The following is a 21510-nucleotide window of genomic DNA, read 5'->3' as shown; positions in this document are numbered from 1 at the left end:
TTAACTTTGTTTTTCCTTAGCTTTGTTTTTCATTGCATGCAGTCTTGAAGTTTCACACCATTCACATTAGCTGTAACCTCTCAGGTTTTCTCACGAACACTGCTATGATTCCCTAAGTTGCAAGGGATTTTGCCCCACCTAATCTCAACATGAGGTTGTGCCCAAACTGGGTTAGAGTTTTCACTATAACTACATTATTTGGTTTTTTCTTTCTTGACATACAGTGGCATTTTGTTTTGTAGTCTTTTATTGGGTTTCTCTTTTGTTTAGTTTTCATAGTTTGTTTTTGTACGGTTCCACTACAGTAAAAAGCATCACGTCACAGATATAAATCTTGAGTACATTATTGCATCAATATTATAAATGCACATAATGAAAGGACATAGAAAGGAAGTTCACAGTTGATCATTGCAGGGAAGGATGTTGTGCATTAACATTGTTTTTGTGATAAAATAGATAGCTACATTAATGTTCAACATGTTTTTCAGTAGAAAAAGATGTTTTTTAAAGCACAGTAGGATTTTAGCATACATAGTCTGTATTGTGGCACAAATTAGAAACTGCACTGAATATACTGGAGCTAAAATAGTTTTGCTAATGCAGTTGTGGGAAAATGTTGGAAATATCATAGAACCTCAGTGTTTATGATGTTGTTTCAAGTTTTTTTGTTTTTGTTTGTAACCATGTATTCATATGACCTTTCAGGAAGCTGGGCCAACCTTGTGACAAAAAGCACGTCCCTCAGGAAACCAGCCAGCTGTCGGACACCAGTGACTACAAGAGCAGCTCCTGTTGATTGCCTGACTACCAAATATTGTACCACAGTGTGGTTAAAAATAAGCTTTATTTAAGGACTTTAATAATTGTGAATAACAAATATTTTTTCATATCAAAGACTTTTCTTTTTGAGCATATGCCAATATTTTCCACAGTACTGTATTTCAAAAAGTGGTTAAAAACTGGTATGCTTGTTCTATATTACATTTTATATATCAGTGATAAGCTGATATTTGATGATGATAAATATTCATGACGAAAGTCATATATTATCGTTTTCCCTTCTCTACCCATATCACATGCTGCCTAAACCGTGAATGCTGTGTGTACCTCCTAGTTTCTGTTTTATCCCATCCCTGTGTATCATCTAGTTTCTTAGCTTGTAATAGGCATGAAAATAAAGTTACATAAGATGGAGAGAAGTGTTCGTATAGTGAAGTCGTTTCTTTTGTCAAGAGAAGGTTCTGTCTTTGTTGCCCTGTTCAGGCTCTTTTTGGCTTCATGTTTGATATTCATAAAGGTCAAATTCAATTCCTGCAACATATATATATCTATACATACATATATGAAGTGGCTTTTATCGTCTAGGTAATTTGGGTCATAAAAAAGAAATTGTTATTCATTGGTGCTTCATGTATTCAGAGCTTATCTGAATTTCTGGGGCAGCCATGTGCATTTCATATATGTTTTATAATTTTCACTGTCAGTGTAAAAATCACAAAAATCAATACAAAGTTAATGTTAGTATTTATGTGTTCTCAAGATTTGAGATTATATAATGAGGTGTTTATGAGCGTATATTTTTTATTTAATTTTTTTTTTGTCCACGTTCAAGTTACCAAATGTTAGCCAATGCTGCCTTACTCTAGGTATTTACTTGGAAATACTTGAAAATAATGCAAATCACGGAGAACGGTCTCTCAAGTGGGTTGCCTCAGGTGTCATGATAATGGGAAAATAAAATGTGAAATTACCTTATAAAACAATAGCTACTCATTGTTTACGTATTTAACCGTTTCGTACATTTCATTTGATCAATAAGTGATTACTGTTCCATGTGATTATGTATCTGCTGTCTTGCACTCACTTCCCCCCTTCCTCCTTTCGCACAAGTATCTTGCAAGGCAGACCACGACGTTTCGGTTGGCGCAACAAAGTTAGCACTTACCCATCGTGTTACTCTTTTGTTACGTACCTTTATGAGTATAATTTTGCCTCGTCAAAAGAGGCATTTCTAACCAAAGATTTAATTGTGTTGAAAAATAGATATAGTTTTTATTGCTTCAATTTCAACTATGTCACACTGGGCTTTAAATGTATATAGATATTATTACAACATCTTTTAGAGTATTTAGCATGGTTGTGGATGGCACACAATACATAATAATTATGTGAGGTGCTGTCTCTCTCCTACCATGAGTTTATGGATTAGCCCATTCCGAAAAGTTTATTAGCTTCCTTTCTTGTATATTGAAGATGTATTGTATGTGTTTCAAAGAATATTTATTTCATATAAATTGAGTCGCGGAAACTCTAGATGTATATAATGTAAATTTTTTAAAATTATGAACTTTATTATCTGGTACCTGTTTATTATCATCATTCTTGCACCTTTAATTTGTTCCCTTTAGACATGAATAGGTTACCCATGTAAATAAAGGTGTGAAAAATAAAGTATATGTGCTGTTAGCGTGTGTTTCATTTCATGTTTCCAATTTTATTACACTACTCAAATATGTAAATATTCTATGGCAGAAGCTTATAAAAACTTTATACATTGCTCTGATTTAGGATGGTAATGTTTGGTTTAGTTATTGCAAAGCTTTATGCAAGTGTTGCTCTGCTGAAGTAAGAATTAAGAAAGACTTTTGACCCTATAAGGGCCACACATTCTTTTCATAGGTTCGAAACAGTGCTTTGGTCGCTAGACATATTATCGAAAATCCCCGGTCCTTATTCTTAGCACTTCACTTTGCTTCACTTTAGTTTTATGTACAGCCCTCCACAGGGATAATTCCCTCTGGCGGGCCCATGTACGTTTTCAAAATAGTGCTCTTCTATTTCATAATTGTCTTTCAGTGTTTTCTCGGCGGTATCGTAGCTCCTGCAGAATAGGAGAGTCTTTAGTTCCTTTTTAAACTCATTCTTCTTGTTTGCTCTTCACTTCAGTTGGCATTTTGTTGTCTAGTCTTGTTGCGCAGTGTGCAAATGCTCTCTCGCCTAACTTACAATTTGTTCTAGGTTCAAATAGCCTAAGTGCTTCACTTTCATGTCTGATTACAGTATTCATTTCGGATCTAAAGAAGCTTAAGCAGTTTCTCAGATATGTTGGTTCATCGTATTTTAGTGCTTTAAAGACTGTAAGTAGTATTTTCTAGCCTTTACTGGGAGCCAATGTAGCTCAATTAGTGCTGGGGTTATTTTATCACGAGAACGTAGTCCTTTTTTTATTAACCTGGCGGCTCTATTTTGTACTCCTTGCAATTTTCTTAGTAGGTAGTTAGGGAGACCGTAGTATATACCGTTGCAGTAGTCAAGCCTCGAAAGTATTTGGTTGCAAATTGCTGTTTTCAGAGTATCTTCGTTCAGGTATTTTCTAATAAATGCAACATTTCTAATATGATAGTTACAGTGCTTTGTAATATGCAATGTATGGTTCTTCATCAACAATTTATTATCAATAAATACTCCTAAGTTCATCACTGCTGCTACAATATTTATTGTTGACGAACCAATAGTTCTTTTGAAGTGTTCATATTTTCGTAGTGCACCGTTAGATCCAAATAGCATACACTCAGTTTTGTCTTCATTAAGTTTCAATTTCTTCGCCGACATCCATTTTTTTATATCTTTCATTATTGCACCAATTTTACTAATTTTGTCTTTACCGCCGTCAGGAAAATAGAACTGAGTATCATATATTCAGCATACAGTTTATACTTAACCTAGCCCTTTGTTGGCCGAGTCGGTTGAGCTTCAGACTGTCCCTCGATGGGCCGGAGTTCAATTCCCGCGGCCGGCTGATGAAGAGTTAGAGGAATTTATTTCTGGTGATAGAAATTCAATTCTCGCTATAATGTGTTCTGATTCCACAATAAGCTGTAGGTCCCGTTGCTGGTAACCAATTGGTTCTTAGCCACTAAAATAAGTCTAATCCTTCGGCCCAACTCCTAGGAGAGCTGTTAATCAGCTCAGTGGTCTGGTAAAACTAAAAAAGTATACTTGTGCTTATTTAGGATTCTAGATAATTCAGTTGTGTAACTGCCAAACAGCAGTGGACCCAGAACGCTGCCTTGGGGCACTCCTTTTGTTAGGCATTTCTTTTCTGATTTCACATTTGATATAACCAGTGTAACCTTCCTATTTTCTAAGTAGCTCTTGTACCATTTGTGTACGTCATCTTCTATGTCTACTGCTCTCAGGTCTTCAAGCAGTAGATTGTGGTCAACTGTGTTAAATGCTGCACTTTCGTCAAGCATAAACCAGGATGCCATATTTTCCATTTGCTATAATTTCTACCATATCATTTATAATTGCACACAATGTAGTCTCTGTTGAGTGTTTTTTTTTCTGTATGCTGACTGATCATCAGGTATAATGTTGAGTTGTTTCAAGTGTTTCTAAGTTTGTTTGTGAACTTCCGTTAAGTACGATAGGTTCGATATTGGTCTATAGAAGCTTAGATTTTCTTTATCACCTTTTTCTTAATAGGCCGGCTTTATTCAAGCAAGCTTTTCACTATCTGGGAAAGATGTCTGTTCTAGACTCAAGCTGACAATTTCAAAATATAGCTCCCCCAACTGATCAAAGTTTTTGTCTCTTTTATATCTCCTATGGGAAACGGGTCATTTTCAGAATAGGTGTTTTTACTTTTCTCATAATTTTTTCAGTCATTCATGTTCAGTACTTTGAACTTACTGAATTTACTATTTCTCATTGCGATCACTCTTTACAGCCATGCTTATTAGTCAAGTTGGTCTTCAGGGAGAGAAACCTTGTCACTGAATGCAGTATTGAGATCAATTACAGCCTTTGAAAATGAAAGCAGCGAAGTTTTTCAACTGGAATTAATTTCTGGATTAGCCGATGAAAAAGTCCATTCAGCACTTATTTCTAGGTAATTAATCTTAGCCTCCTGTAATGTGGCGATTGTATGGTTAGATGATCGGGAATATTTTTTATCTAGTGATTTTATGCGATGAATATGAAAACTATTGCAAACAACAGTAGTGGTATTTTCAAGGTAGTTAACAACTGGGTCTCGGGTAAAAACAAGAAAAACGTAACTTTCACGCATGCGCGTAGACCACCCAAACTTCGAAGTCCTTGATCAGGTGCTGAGCTCCACAATATTACCTTACGGTCCTTGTTAGTGACTACCGGTCCCTGTTGAAGATTTTTGACGTGTTAGTGTTATTATTGAGGCCGCGTGTAGTAATCCGTACTCCGGTTGAGTTTCTCATTACAGTGTTCGCTTTTTTACATCGTGTTTTAACAGTTTTGGAAGTAAAGCCACGTAATGGCCACTTGAGATACGTTGAGGATGAAGCTGAAATTAATCCTGCATCTGAATCCGAGTTAATGGTACCGTAACATCATTGCCTGTTACCCGAGGGAAAAGGTAAGGTTATTCTTTTTCTATTAAAAGGCACCAGAGGCCGATTGTGCAAAATTGGTAGGCGTAGACTACGGTATTCCAGGAGAGCCTAACTCAGGCTTTTATTGTCATTGTGGTGTAATTCAGTTACCCAGGTGTAAGTTTCCGACTAGCGTGGTCAGTTTTATCCTTTATTGTTCAGGTTTTGCCAAAGCCTAGCAACCTAGCCCAGCCCAGTCTAGTCTTTGCTGCCAGCTTAAAGAAACTTGATAATAAAATCAGGCATATGTTTTGCAAGGAGAAAAGTTGGTGTGGTAGCCATTGCAACTTTGTGTAATCAACTCTGTCAGCATGCAAGGGTTATGCAGTTACAAGTACAGGACTCTTAAAGAGAGTGTGATGGAGTCTTGGGTAACATTCTTGAATATTTTATTCGTAACAGGTATCTGTGACAAATTCCGGTAGGCAAGTCGTGTTTCAGACTAGGCTAGGCCCATTACTCAAGTCGACAAAGTATGGTTGCCGCCAGTGGCCGACCGAGATATTTTTTTTTTTTCTCCCAAGGGGTTAGTGCCATTAACGCACCTCAAGTGATGCACTAGGCTATAGGCATTACTTAAAAGTTCGTTTCGATGTAACTCCAGCCCCTAGGCTTGTTGCTACCCCTTTCATTCTTCAACTGAAACTAGGACACTGGGTGTGTATTAGCCTGAACCTAGGGGCCATGTCCTTTACCTCCCCAGAACCCTCAACTAACCTAACTAAGGCTATTGGGTCTAACTGGTCAGGTTTGTTACTTGGCCGTTTAATCCTTTTTTTTTTTTCAGGTTCCCTGTAGACATTCTGCATTTTGCCCTTGAAGTGTTGTGGTTAGAGATATCCACAGCATTTCAAGGACTGGTAGTGTGATGGTCATAACTTAAGAACTGACACTTGTAGCCTAAGCATTAACTACTGATAATAGTTCTCAGCCTTAACACTTCTCAAAAGATCTAGTTTGGCTCCATGTTTAAAATCCAATGGCTGTACTAGAGCCACAACAAACATTTTATGGACTCCCTTTTAATCCTCCTTAACACCTGAATATCACTTGGCAACCTTCCCTTGTTGAATTTCCTTTTGCCAAAAGGACTCTTCAGTCTCTGCTGCAACACCAGGGCCACCAATAGATTCTTGATTGCAAGAAGTGTAATTGGTCACATCTGACAAAAAACTCTAATCAACATTGTTTTTGTAAGGAATGTCAGTCTATCACTGTTTAATCGACTCGGCACTTACTTGACCAGTGATTAAGTAATAAAATTAATTTCCAGGGTGGAAGGTTTTAACCTTCCAAGGAGTTACCTTTAAAATCACAAATGCAATGCCATAATTGCTGTTTTTCCTTGTTAGTTACGAAAAAATTGAGGTAATTCTTGCCGGCTGTCCTTCAAAGTTAGACTGTGGCAATTGGCATTTTTTCCATGTTATTTACTTGCTTTACAAGAATTTAAAGTAATATTTTGTCGTTGGTTGCAATTAAACTGTAATTGACCTTTGAAGACTGCACGACTTGAATTACCTAACGCAGGGTAGGTCTAAGCCGGCATATTGGGCAAGCCCCCCCCATAGCTAATATGGCAAAACTGTAACCAGCAAACACCTCTAGGGTACGTTATGTTGGTGTTTTTAGGGATGTTTACTGATTATGATTTTGCCATATTAGCTATGGAGGGGGGGGGGCGCTTGCCGCGGAATGCCGGCTTAGACCTACCCCGCGTTAGGCAATTGAAGTCGCGTAGTCTTCAAAGGTCAGTGACAGTTTAGTTACAGCCGCCCGACAAAATATTACTTTAAATTCTTGTAAAGCAAGTAAAATAACATAGGAAAATGTCAATTGCCATAGTCTAGCTCACCGCGTACAGCCGGCTTAGAATGACCAAAAATTGCACTAGGGAAACTAAAGAGTTGGGTAACACACCATTCCCAAAAGTACTGTACTTACAAGTGTGATGAGCATGAAATTTTGCAATACAGCCAAGTGTGGTAATCCAATAAACAGGAAGAGCACAACTGCTTGAAAGGAGCCTTAACTACAAAATGAAGTGGGTGTTTTCAAGTAGTGCCAGATTTTGAAATCCCACTCAATTGGTGAAAGAGCAACAGATCAGGTCTCAACATTTCCCAAATATCCACAATTCTTGGTGGAAAAAAATAAAGGTTGCTCTAGATGTGTATATTCTTCATGACTTTCTGTAATTGGACAAACAAAATCTGATCAGGAGCTCTACTCTTCTGACAGTGTTAGCATAACAAGAACTTGTATGTAAAAAATCTCAGTAGGGAACATTTGTAGGCAAATATCTTGGTAACAATAAATTGGCAATAGATTGAACTTGAGCTTTTCTACTAAGCATGATAAGACTTTAGATCACTGTATAACTCTAATATCCAGTTGTGCTATTTCATGTAAAGTAAAATATCCTGAAATATTATGGGGATGTAACATAATTTTTGGTATTGCTTCAATGTTTAGGACTTCTGAATGTCAGACTGAGGAGGGTAGAGCTGACTTGCTTCGAAAAAAAAATGTTGGGTAATTCTGAAGGAAATACCGTACGAAATTTGTAGTAGTAGAGAAGGAAAAAATGCAAAGCCTTAGCAGAACTGTTAAAATGTCTAGAAATATTCAGTACAGTAGTTGGTTCATTGTTCTACCCCTTCCCCTAAGTATTATGACTTTAACTAAAACGTACAGTTTTGGAGGTCCCATAGTGGGAAATAGGTTATCCTGGTTGGGGATAACCCAAACTTACTCAGCATAACCAAACCAGTGGTGCTGTATCCATAACCTGGCACATTTTGTCATCCTAAAATAACTTTAATTTTTGTTCAACCTTAAGGAAAGTTAGTACAATATTTCAGTGCGAAAGTTATTTTTGGCACAAACATTGTTTTGCTTAACTATATAGGTGAATAAAGGTGGCCTGCTGCTTCAAGGTAGATGTGAAGCCTGTAACAAGGATTGTGCTTTGTGCGTGCGGTTTTTGTCTTCGTTTCTATTTCTCTTAAAGTTTTGGCAACATTAGTAAGTGCCTCTTGTGTTAACTAGTGCTGTTCTAGGAGCCTTATTAACAAGTAATTTGTATTCATTTGATAATGTTCAGTTGGTGAGATGGTCATGGTAAGTGTTGTGCAACCAGAGTGCTCTTTCTATGTTTAGTGGTATTATGCTGGAATTTTCTCGACCATCACTTGGTACAATACTTCAGTTTGTATGCAAAAGAGATTGACCTCTTTCACTTAACATTACTTGGTTATATTTTTGGTTTCTCAGCCATCTTTTGACATTTTCTAGCGTACACTCACAAGATGATGCACTTTTTGGCACTAATTCCCATGTCATCAACGACTTTTATTTGAGGATTCAGCTTTTGTCACCTTATACGTTTTATTCTGGCTGGGTGGACAAGGAATGTGATGAAGGGGAGTTCTTTTTTTGAGGCGGCGGCTCATTGACGGTAGTTTTCAAGGTCTTTCATCCTCAGATACATTGGTACCCACGAAGTCTGTGATTTAGGGTGTTTTCCCTTTTGGTTGGAACAATTTTGTAAAGTTTTCTTGCTTTCTTGAACATAGGGAATCTTTTCCAGAATGCCAGAATTACTGGTACTACTTAAGCTGTGTACACACTTGTTGCATTTCCACGTATTGTATCATCATAGCATATCACCCAGTGATGCGATACAGTGCAACAGGTTTTATTGTATCCACTTGTTGCGTATCCACATGTTGTTTAATCGTTCTGTGGTATCATTCCTTTGATGTGATGACAAAAAACTGATAAATGGCGGATTGAGCCCGTTGCATATGTTTGTATCATATTTTGACATGCAACGGTGCAACGTTTTCCTGTCCACACTGCTAGGCAACGATGATACGATACATGGAATTGCAACAAGTGTGTAACCGCCTTTACATGCTGCCACCCAGAGCCACATTATAGTATAGACTTTTGGTGCCTTGCCAGTGCTTAAAAATTATTCCATTCAATGCAGAAGCTTTTGACTGGTTGTACTCCATAAATAATTTCTTGATACTGATTTCTTGATAGTTATTTGGTTCAGTGCAAGGGAGGAGAATTTGGTAAAGATTTTTCTGCATTATTGAAATTTTTCCAGTGCTTTCATCTAGCAAGTTTGTTTACTCCTGGAGCCAGGTTTAGGAGTTTTCTGGTGCCAGAAGAGTATAAGATTTTAAAGGAGTACTGATCGCCACCTTAGTCTGTTGTTCTTTTAGAGTGCTGTGATTTATTTAAGCAATCCTGGAAGCCAGCTACAAAGAGGCCTGCTATGCCTGTTTCTGGTCATCTGCCTAATTCTTTTTCATAGATGACTTCCTTGTGGAAGCCCTTGCACAGTTCCTCATGGAAGCCCTTTTGTAGTTCCTCGTGGGTTCTTTATGGGTAAGGCATATCTTTATCTTTATAAAAACTGGATCTTGCAATTCTCTTTCCAAGGATCTCGTCCACAAGCTGTTTGGAGTTTTTGATAATTTGAAACAGGACCCAAGCTAGTAAAAGTAATCAGGGAGGGTTGTCATTTTTTTAAGCTCTCTCATTCAGTGTAGTCACCAATAGTTTTCTCTCCTTGCTTTTAACCAGTAGTTCTTTGTCCTCCATAGAAGCCCAATTTCTCTTAAGGCAGTCTATCCCATATTAAGAATGGATCCCTGAAGATTACTTACCAGTGAGTTGTCAGGCTCCAGCACATACTTTGGCCCAGACACTGCCCAGATGATAAGAGAAAGGTACTCCAGTTATTCCACCCTCACATAATCCAGACCTACATTGGACCTAGATACATCGGATGAGATACTATTCAGTCCAAATCCAGATCTCAGGTGACTGCACAACCAGTTGGGCAGACACCACAAGTCCCAAGGAAAGGTGTCTTTGGACTTCTGGGTGACAGCCCTCTGGTAGAATGAGGTAAAAGTAGTCTTAAGATGCCAGACACCTGCTGTTATTATATATAACACTGAAGAGTTCTTTTGTAAGGCTGTTGGGGCTTCCCGAGAGAGAAACTGTGGTTGATGACTGGTAAGAAATACAGAAGCCACAATATAATATTTGGTGCCCAACATTTCCAACGTGTGTGCATACAGCACTACTACTCATTTTTGCTTCCTTAAACCATTATCTTAAAAGTAACACTCTCCTTCATCCAATGCACTTGGTTAATCATTCTGGACTTCAAAATTTCATAAGTCTCACATTCACACATTCATATACGTAGTATTCTCTTAACCATCCTTCCAAAAACTCTCCTAACTTATTTGCCCAGATCCTTTCATTGGTGCTGTGTTTTTGTTTACAATACCTCTCATATTCTACAAATGTACTCCAGGACAAAGCAAGGGACAAACCCATACTGCTGACTTTGGGAGCCCCTACAGTGGGGAGGGAGGCCAACCTCCACCTGAGAGGAGATATAGGCCTGTCTGATTACTTCACAAAGCCAGAAAGATAGGGTGTTCCTAGACACCTTCCTGTGCATGTCAGTACTTAGGAAAAGGTGCCTCGACTGCAGCCTTAAAGAGAGGGTCCTTTTTAAATGGTACTTTACTACACACACTGGACTGAGTAGCATCTCATCCAAGTGTCCACCTACAAAGTCCAGTAGGGAAGGAATCGTGAAGCTTTTGGAACGCTTCTCTGCCAATGAAGGATCTTGGGGTTTTGCTACAAGCTCTGTACAAAGGAGAATGAGAGAGATCCCCACGCTTCCGAATGTTGGACGAGATAGGACAAAACATGTAACTCCCCCACCATTTTTGTCGAGGCTAGAACTAAGAGGAAAATAGTCTTCCTAGTAGGGTTTTGGTGTTTTTCTCTCTCTCTCTCTCTCTCTCTCTCTCTCTCTCTCTCTCTCTCTCTCTCTCTCTCTCTCTCTCTCTCTCTCTCTGTATATGTAGGTCAGTGATTTGCAGTTGTGTAATGCCAGTTCCTTTATACAGCAGTTAGTAATTATGCACTTCCAAACAGTGCAGCCAAACATTTTTCATCAGGGTGATCCCTCTTACTTCATCAGATCAGCAGTTAGAAAGAACCCCATTCGGACCAACAGAAATGAGAAAAATTATCACAAGAAGTTTAACATTCAGTATGAAATTTGATATATCAATTACATAAATATGGGCCTATATATGGCCACCACGTAGGTCGTTAGAACAAGACAGTAACTCAAAGGGTACCTGGTGAGACACCTGAGCACCAGAGACTGTATGAAACTAGTTAGCTTAGAAAAATCCACCGAAGAAGAGAGGTCAGCCCTTTTAGTGTAATACCTGTGTAGGGCAGAGTGATAACCCCCTTAACTGCAGCTATGAAAAGGATCCTTTCCCAGTGATGTGAGAGGAAGTCTGCAATGTGCCAAACACACTAACCGGAGGAGTACCCTTTTTGCAACATCAGTTACAGATGATAACCCACTTTCCATGGTAATAGTTCAGAGGAACACCTCAGGTACTGGGACATCTCTCTCATAGCCCTACGAGAAAAGCCTCTCACAGGAAACACTGTATAACCTGCATGCTTTGCTTGAAGGTGCATTATAGAAGGCTTCCAGTCAAACTAGCTTTCTTAAAACTAATTTATTTCCTATGTTACAATTTATGTACAACATATGAAATTTTGGGCACCTTTGTAGCACTTGGCAAACTTTCTCCCCCCCCCTCCAAAAAAAAAAAAAAAAAAAAAAAAAAAATTACTGGTTGTACTGCAAATCCTCCAACATCTCTTAACACATCTCAATTCAAACTTTCACCTGCCCATTTCTTAGTATCTTTTCTACTTTTTATATCTCCATGCACACCCTCAGTATGGTGGTCAAAAACTTTTTCATTAACTGTTTATTCTCTTCAATATTTTCATCCTCAAGCTTTCTACTTGCCAACATTTCCAACCTTTGTGCGTACAGCACTAATTCTCTTGCTCTCATTTTTGCCTCTTCAAATCAGACATCCCTCTTAAAAGTTACACTCCCCTTCCCGATTTACCTGACGCATCATTCTGGACTTCAAATTTTCATGTGAAGTTTCATACCTGCCAGTACTCTCGTAACTGTCCTTCGAGAAATGCCCATAATTTCCTGGTCCAGATCCTATCATTGGGGCCATATTTCTGTTTACAATACATTTTGTACTCGATAAAAAATTCCTTTATCCTTCTCTTCTTAAAATCGTACTTCTCTATTTTATGGACTTCCCTAAGGAACTTGGTGGTCCAAACTGTTGCCCCATCTGTCTCTTCTCCCTCTTCCTCACTACTAGTTTATTAAGTTATCACTTTCGGTATTCAAATTATCCTTACTGGGCACTCATCAGTATCCAAATCTTATTTGAACTCCCTAAGGCAATGTCTAGGTAGTACAGTACATCAATCAAGTTTAACTAATTTAGCTCCTAACTGTGTTACAGTTTATATTCAAGTGAAATTTCAGGCACCTTTACAGCATTAGGCAACCCAAAAAAACAAACACTCTTACATACACAGTATACAAACCAATGGAAAATTCAATCAATGCAGGATTATCACTATGGCTACAGCAGGACTATTACTATCTGCAGAAAAGGAAGAGTCCCAAGAGCACTCCAAAATTCAGTTGCCACTGAAGTGAGCATGTGACACTGCCTGGGAAGCATGAGTTTCTCCAGAGATGATCCAGGGCCACATGCCACAACAGAGTTGGTTGTTCTTGCCAGGTCAGGAACTGCACTGTTACCTCCCTGACCTTGCTCAGAGAGAGAGTGAGGTAAGCACTCTCCGTTGGCAAATCGATGAGCATGCTCAGGTACTTTGTCTGCTGCTTGGGCTCAAGATCAAACTTCTCCCAGTTTATCTCTACCCCCCAACCTGTGACAAAACTCCAGGAGACTATCTTTGTCCCATATAATAAAGTGGGGTAAAAACGGTGATTTTCCACAAAGTTGAAAATATTTATTGTGTTTAATTATATTTTGAACATTGGATGTGTGGTATAGAAACTGTAGCTAATGACTCACAATATGCAAAAGTAAAGAGAGAAATAAATCTTATGGTTTTCCAAAAATTTAAAAAATACAGAAACTTTTTCCCCTCCACGTGGGGTAAAAAAAGTGCCATGATGGGGTAAAAAAAGTTAGTCCTCATTTAAGGCTAATCAATAGCCTAAGCAATGTAGAAATAGGCTATTAAACATGAAATAAGGAAAGATAATGTTCACATAAATTTCTGAAAAGTAAAGTGCACTCCTTAGCATAAAAAAATATAGATATGAGGCCTGTATCACAAAAAAATAAGAGAACTAAAGAAAAGAAAAATGGATCCTTGACCAATGACAAAACATAGCTTGTTACAATCTGAAAGAGCAAATGCAAATAATCTCTGATCTTCTCTCTTTACATTTCTCATTTTCTTAGGCGAGGGAACCCTTGTCTTTTAATTATGTTGTATCTTTGAACTGCCCCATTTTCTTCAAATCAATACCACTGTTTCCCTTTTATATCTAAATCAAGAATTGGTGTTGCAGGTCCAACAAACTAAGCCCTCACTCTGACTATTGCAGTGTCCTCTTTTGGAGGCCATCCCCACCTCACTTGTTTATTGTCACTTGAAACAGCTTTATGCGACATGAATTTTACTTGCATTTTAAATGGGGGATTTTCATCCTCCAAAATGTCAAGCACTTTCCCCCAGTAGTGGGTCTTTTCCCAGTAAACTGCATAAAACTCATCTAGCTGAATATCTGCATAATGAGGAAGCCTTGCTGCTAGGTTTTCATGAATCGGTGACCTCTTCATAGTAAGTGATAGGGTATCCATATTAGATTCGTCAAGTTCTGATCCAACAAGCTTGGACTCATCAAATTCTGTTTCTGAACTTGAAATCTCTGCATAGGGCTCATCTAGCTCTGAGTCAGAGTCCTCAATAATTTTCCTTTTGGTAGGCTTCTTCTTAGACTGCTGCTTAGCTTTTTCCACCTTAATAAAGTCAGTGTGTGTAATAATTTTGGCATGCATGCTAATTCGACTTTTCTTTGCAGGTTTATTGTCCTTGAATACATCATTCATTTCATTTACAGTTAATGTGAAATACCTATAAGTTCATCTTTAGTTGGTGCTAGTCCCATTTCTGACATATGCCGTAGGTACATTGCAAACTTTTCTTCTAACTCACGATTCAACCATGTACTTCTTCCTTGTTTCTGGAGAGGCATGTTTTCTCTAGTCTTCTTGATATGCTGTGAGAGCATTGTTGGGGACAAGAAATATTTTTTAGCTGTAGTTTTAATGTGCTCCTTGTTCAACTTCTGAAATAGCAGCTGTAATGCTTGCATCAGTGTAGAGTTTGGGAGTAGGCTTGTAGACATGAGGCATGGCTAATTCCTCCTTACTGATTTACACTAAAACATGCAAGAGAATTCTCTAGAATGTAAACAAAGCATGGCAGATATAGAAAATAGGATTGATATATGTACAGAAAATGGGTTTAATGAGAGAGAATGCTACATAAAAGTAGGTGGGGTAAAAAAAATGCCCTTGTGGGGTAATTAAAGTGAGGCACCGTTTTTACCCCATTGCATAGGGACAAAATGGGGTAAAAAAAATCCCCCTCACTGTCATAGCCATAATAATCTGAAAAAGCTACTTAAATTACTTGAAGAATTTGACATCTTGTTAATAAGATCCCTGAGTTTCAAAGGAATCCTAGCTATATATGAAGCATGGCATTCACTTGAAAAAAATATCCAAAATCTTTTTTGTAATGAGACCTTTTTGTTTTGACTTCAAATATTCACTTTGGGAAAGTGCTGAGTCTTCGGATAAAAACTACACTGTTTTTACCCACATACCCCTAACTTTTTTTACCCCCACTCTATTATAGTTGTTACATCGAGGCTACCAGGATCAGGCAGTCATTCAGGTATTGCGGTAAGCAAATGCCTACTGAAGCTAAAACTAGGGTAGATACCCTGGTAAATACCAGAGGAGCTGTCGTCAGTGGGAAGAATAACACCTTGAGTTGGTCATTGATCTTACTGTAGACTATTATTATTAAAAATAGTTTCAGACCACTAGCTGATTATAACAGCTTTTATATAGGGCTGGCCTGAAGGATTAAAATGAATTGGAGTATAGGCTAAGCACTGGGACTAAATGATGAATGAATAATGAAATTTTAAAAATATGCAAAAAGGCATATGTTCCACACTAGGACACATGCACACATTAAATACATTTACAGTACTCAAAAGTTTCCATCTGCACAATAAAAAAAAATAAAACAAGATTTTTAAAATTTTTTATTAGTTGCCCTGTGGGCTTTTGGATTTTCATAAATTTTTATACTTCTATTTACATTCCTCATGAATATTAGAATTGGGTCAATTGAAAATGTTGCAGACTCTGATAAAACTTCACCAATTGATCCATTTCCAAAAGTTGATGACTGAAGTAGTTTTTTATAATTTGGACATTGACATAACGCATGTTTAACTGTTATCACTTTGCATTCTGAGCATTCAGGAGCTGGTTCATGTAGGCTGCTCATTGTGTTCATCTGTCGGACGAGTATGGCCTGTTCGGAGATGTTAGAATTATTTGTGCATGCCCCCCTCTGGTATGATGAGCTCCAATTTTCAACTCCAGGTTTTATTTGCTTCCACTTATTTTCAGGCTTTTCATTCAATATATTTTGCCATTTGGTTATAATGCCTACTTTTGTGTTATATAATGGTTAACAGGAATATTTACATTTTATATTATATGGGGCTGCTGCTTTTGTTGCTATATCAGCTTCATTTCCCTTAATACCTGCATGGGCAAGAAGCCACATATTTCTATATTTTTCCCATTATTATGTAACTTATGGAGTAATAACTTTGTTGTACAGTATGATGTTATTTTTTGCTTTATAACCGAATGGCTTTGGTGGCACTTCTACTGTAGAATTGCTAAAAATCACAAAAATTATTACATGAGGTTTCTGTAATTCACTGGCCCATCTTTTCTTCTCCTTCCGCTGTCAAGTTCACAAATTCTCTAACTCCATCTGGCACTGTCCCTAACAACTAATGTACTAACTCCTTGTTTCATCTATCCCATCATCCCCAAACTTCTTCCTTGCCAACGTCTCCAGCCTACAAGCATACAGTGACAAGGTTTCCCCAGCTTTCATTCTTGCCTCATCAAATTCATTATTCCTCTTATACTTAACACTGACTTCATACGCCTTTGCTCAACTAGTCTAGCTTTCACCTTGTCATACTCAACATCTCCTCAATAACCCTATACATATCAGAGGCAAAACCCAGTCAAATATTCTCCTAATTTTCATGCCCACACTCTCTTGCCCTCCCACAGCTTATGAGGCATAGGAGCTACGACCTGTGGGTGGAGTTACTATGTATTTGGTCTCAGGGTAGGCAGTGTCTGCTGGGTGTCCTTGTTGTTTGTTCTTTTTTCACAATGTTGAACCCATCATTTGTGTTCATGGCTGTGGTGTCCTCTCGTTCTCCAGAGGTGGCAGGGGCGTTTCCTTCATCGTTAGAGGTGGCAGAGTCGAGGCGTGGTCGGGCTGGATCAGGTGGATCTGAAAAGGAGGAAGATGATGATGATGTCGTTCTCTTGCGATTCTCGGCTGCCATCTTGACTGGGGACGTGGCTTCTGCGCTGGGGATGGGCTGACTCAGAGTCCATGGCTGCATGGATGTCGCTGCCTATCTGTGGGGAAAGAAGGTGGTCCTGAAAAGAGAGGTGATTATGGAAAAGATGAGTCCCTGTATAATTTTTTTCTTTTGGAGAGGTGTTCTCTTGCTGCTGTAAGATATGCTGCTTTGCTGAAAGCAGAGATGCTCACCGATGCTCAGCTGCCGCAGATTGGGTTGGCTCTATCGCTTGCTGCCACTCATGTTTGCCAGGAAATTCTCACACACACACACAGAGAGAGAGAGAGAGAGAGATAGATGTTAATGCTAGGAGACCCAAGCAGTAACTGATAAGAGCATGTTGGAATGACTCCTTTTGTGTGCGACACCGGCTTTTATGCTGGGCGCCAGGATTGTTGACTGGGGGAGCCAATGAAAAACAGTTGGTTTGGTGGGGGTCATGAAATAAAGGGTCGGCTTAGTGTTCAGAGCTGGCCTCTGATTGGCTGATTATGACTGCTGGGAGCCAATGAAAAATAGGGTTGGTTTTGTGGGAGCCAATGAAAACTAGGTTGGTTTTAGTTTTCAGAATGCTAGCATCTGATTGGCTGATTTGCCAGGGAAGTTCTGTTCAGGCGGCATTGGCGCTGGGCCTGCCGTCTCTTGATGGTGATAGCTTACCTTCTTATGATCCTTCTTCCACGGTGTCTTTCTCCTGTAGGGGATGTCTTCTCTTGTGGGAGCTTGTCTTCCTGCAGGTGCTTCTACCCGTTTCTCTTCCTGCATTCTCTTTCTTCAATGTGTTTCTTCTATTAGTGTGCCTGTGGGGGCTTGTCCTTCTGCAGGTGCGCCTGTGGGTGCTTGTCCTTCTGCAGGTGCGCCTGTGGGTGCTTATCCTTCTGCAGGTGCACCTGTGGGTGCTTGTCCTTCTGCAGGTGCACCTGTGGGGCTTGTCCTAAGCAGGTGCGCCTGTGGGGGCTTGTCCTGCAGGTGCACCTGTGGGGCTTGTCCTTTCTGCAGGTGCACCTGTGGGGGCTTGTCCTCTGCAGGTGCACCTGTGGGGCTTGTCCTTCTGCAGGTGCACCTGTGGGGGCTTGTCCTTCTGCAGGTGCACCTGTGGGGGCTTGTCCTTCTGCAGGTGCGCCTGTGGGGGCTTGTCCTTCTGCAGGTGCGCCTGTGGGGGCTTGTCCTTCTGCAGGTGCGCCTGTGGGGCTTGTCCTCTGCAGGTGCACCTGTGGGGGCTTGTCCTCTGCAGGTGCGCCTGTGGGGCTTGTCCTTCTGCAGGTGCACCTGTGGGGGCTTGTCCTTCACCCAGCTTGCAGGTGCGCCTGTGGGGGCTTGTCCTTCTGCAGGTGTGCCTGTGGGGGCTTGTCCTTCTGCAGGTGCGCCTGTGGGGGCTTGTCCTTCTGCAGGTGCACCTGTGGGGGCTTGTCCTTCTGCAGGTGCACCTGTGGGGGCTTGTCCTTCTGCAGGTGTGCCTGTGGGGGCTTGTCCTTCTGAAGGCACTTGGTATCATTGGCACAGGCTATGATTCTAGTTGTAGATATCAGTTGCTGTCGAGTGGGACGTTGCTGGTGGTGGGTCACAAAATGATTGAAAATTGCCCCTTCCTGGTCATACCAGCGTAAGATTCATAGCATCCCATGCCGTGAATGGGGCACAGGAACTAGTAGACTACATTACTCTGCTGGAAGGGGTCAGTTATAGAAGGAGCTGGGTTGTTTTTCATTGAGGGATGACGTCTTCTTTGTTTTGTAGTAAATTGTAAGTTTCATTTCAGTGTTACTGTCAGTAGGTTTCATATTTTCATTAATTATTCTCCTCAGGACTTTTATCAGCGATGTGCTCATTACTCATGTAGTTTCTGCAGTAAAGCTTGATGGTGGTCTTCTCCAGGGTGTCGTCTTTGGTATTGCACCAGTTTGTGTATGTTGGAGAAGCCATTCGCCAGCATCTGGGCCGATCTTTCGATTTCCTTACTCTTGTATCTCCTTGGGCATTTGCACTGGCCACTCATTGTGAGGCCAGCGTTAGTCGTCTGTGTAAAATTCAGTAGAGAAGGCGTTGTCCTTCTTCACAAGCACGTCAAGGAAAGGGAGGGCATTGTTGGCATTCTCTTTGCTCGTGAAGTGGAGAACACTGCACTCCTCAAAAGTCCTGGTCAGGGTTTGTAGCTGCTCCTCATTGCCAACTCCGATGAAGGTGTCATCCACACACTGGCATATATTGTAGGCTTCTGCATGTGGCTGAACACACTTCTACTCGTCCCATGTGTGTGTTGGCAAACAGGACTCCCAGTGGGGAGCCCATGGCAACTCATTTGAGTGTATAGTTCTCCTTTGTGGGTGACAAAGGAAGCTTTCTTTGTACAGTAGGGTCCCCAATTATGTGAGAATTTGTTTGATCCACAGCCTCACAGAACTGGAAAATTGCAGATTTCGATACACATACCTTATGCGAATAATTCCATTACGGCCAAGGCAAACATCAACTTATCCAGTCAAACGTTTTTTACTACCCATTTTCAGTACTTTCTTTGTACTATACTGTATTTTTTTTCTAATATGAAATTGTTCTTATGGATAAATAAAACATTAAAAAGGTTTTAAGTTTAAATAACTTAAACTTTAAAATTACACCCATGTGTTACATCCAGGATGGTGACAACTCTCCCACGCAAACGCCGCCACCATTGGGTGCAAGCATATACTGTACGATAGTCATTTCATGGTGTCAAAATCTAAAAACCTTATGGAAGGAATTTCATCTACCCTTTCTCTGCAAAAAAACCTTCAAACTCCTCTATTTCATCCTCCATGAAGAGTTCTTCTGCAGAAGGAAGGTTTGAGAACCAAGAGGTTTAGGGACTGGCGGATCATTTGTGTCTTCACTCCCGTTATGTGTAACAAACTTGGTTATGAGCGCCTGTCCCTGTTTTTAAATATCTAACTTCCTGGTAGTTACATATATATAGCTTTATCCCGCTGATTCAGAAGAATGACGGCAGAAATTCAAAATTGCTGCATCGCCGATAGATGGTCAGGTGGCCACACCTGAGCGCTCTACCAGGTAACTAGAACCATTCCCAATTGTCCTCAGAAATTCACTGCCGCCGTTCTATCAACACGTTGAAATTCGCTCTACTTTGTGTTTGTTTTACTACAATTGGTGAAGTACCCATTACTTGTTTGGTTTTTGTTGATGGCTTTCGATTTTGGATCTTCCTGAATCCCGCAACAAGCCGCATCGAGAGCGGGGGAACAAGGATCGCAAGCTCCTCGCAGCAATCAATGGAAGATTACGATCACGGACAGCAAGATTCACACGCTTCCTCTCGCTCGACATCGGAAATAGCGGATCCCTTTCGGAAGAAATCTCGAAGAGGAAACTCAAGAAACTCTTCATGCCGCTGATCTGAAAAGACTTCTTGAACTCTTTTTGGCGGACTTATTTCCAACGATTTTCATCAGGCCGCACTGAGTCCTCCTCCCAATATTTGATGGTAGACCCCAGAAGTCTTCCTCATTCAAAAAGACAGTGTTGGCCAAATCAGTGAAGAGAGCCTTTTCGGACACTGAATGATTGGATTTTGAAGAAGAAGGAACAAGGAAAGACAACTTTTCCTTTCCCCGACAAGATTGGCTTCTAGATCCAGCGTGTGGTACGAGACTGGGGAAGCTACTCGGTTTGGGGAGTTCAAAGGGGGACCTCCAGACTCGTTGGACTCTTCACGGAGAACAGCCATGACTAAAGCCAAGGTTCTGTGGTCCACTTCGAGTTGGATCATTTGCTGAAAGGGTCCTTCAGAACTATTGAAGTCTTCAGCTTGATGGACTGGACCTTGCAGCTCTTGCAGAGGTGTCAGATCAGAAGAATGACACGCAAATGCACCTTATTGCCTGTCTCGATAAAGCTGTGAGGGACGGGTCGGCCAACTTTCTGCCCTTTTCACAGCAGGTGTTATCAAGAAACGAGCTATGTTGTGTTCGTTAGTCAACTGAGTGACTTTAGCTCAGAAATCTGAACTGTTGTATGCTCCTTTATCTAAACAGCTCTTCCCTTCAGAGCTGGTTGAGGACTTATCAGCAGCCCTTGGCGCAACAATCAACGCAAGATCTGATCACAAGGACTGCTAGGAAAGTTCTTCCGCAAACTTTTAGCCAGGAAGGACAAACGAAGCTCCTCCTCCTATGCGTCAGCCCTTTCGTGGGGAGAGCCCTTTCGAGAGGAAGTCAGAGAATGGCTGCTGGAGGACAACCCCCTGTAAGAACCCCAAGCAGCAACCCAAACCAAGAGGATCTGCAAGTTACAATGAATTTGACGCAACAATTAGGTCTGGTAGTAACGAGCCAAATCAAAAGCCAACTTCACAGGACATCATCTACCTGGGGATGAGGATTCAGTCAGTGGTTTTCCGGCTTTTTCCCAGCCCCAAACGCATTCTAGATTGCTTAGAAAAGGTGAAGCTCT

At 40.3% G+C, this 21510-nt stretch overlaps 2 protein-coding genes across 12 annotated transcripts in view; both read left to right on the top strand.

Moving 5' to 3' along the window:
- The window catches only part of LOC136844920 (ras GTPase-activating protein nGAP-like), an 850124-nt gene extending 847658 nt beyond the window's left edge, over positions 1-2466 (top strand). For all 10 annotated transcript variants that reach the window (XM_067114267.1, XM_067114266.1, XM_067114260.1 and 7 more), the window contains one exon: positions 706-2466. In XM_067114267.1, the coding sequence (XP_066970368.1) occupies positions 706-796 (91 nt within the window). In that variant the 3' untranslated portion in view covers positions 797-2466. The remainder of the gene's footprint in view (positions 1-705) is intronic.
- A 2661-nt stretch (positions 2467-5127) lies between these two features.
- The window catches only part of LOC136844923 (uncharacterized), a 647158-nt gene continuing 630775 nt past the window's right edge, over positions 5128-21510 (top strand). For both annotated transcript variants that reach the window (XM_067114273.1, XM_067114271.1), the window contains exon 1: positions 5128-5398. The gene's annotated coding sequence lies outside the window, so the exon portion shown is untranslated. The remainder of the gene's footprint in view (positions 5399-21510) is intronic.

This window comes from Macrobrachium rosenbergii, chromosome 13, assembly GCF_040412425.1.
Source record: "Macrobrachium rosenbergii isolate ZJJX-2024 chromosome 13, ASM4041242v1, whole genome shotgun sequence".
Lineage (NCBI taxonomy): Eukaryota > Metazoa > Arthropoda > Malacostraca > Decapoda > Palaemonidae > Macrobrachium > Macrobrachium rosenbergii.
Note: the sequence above shows the minus strand (reverse complement) of the source record. Positions and strands in the feature narration are given on the sequence as shown.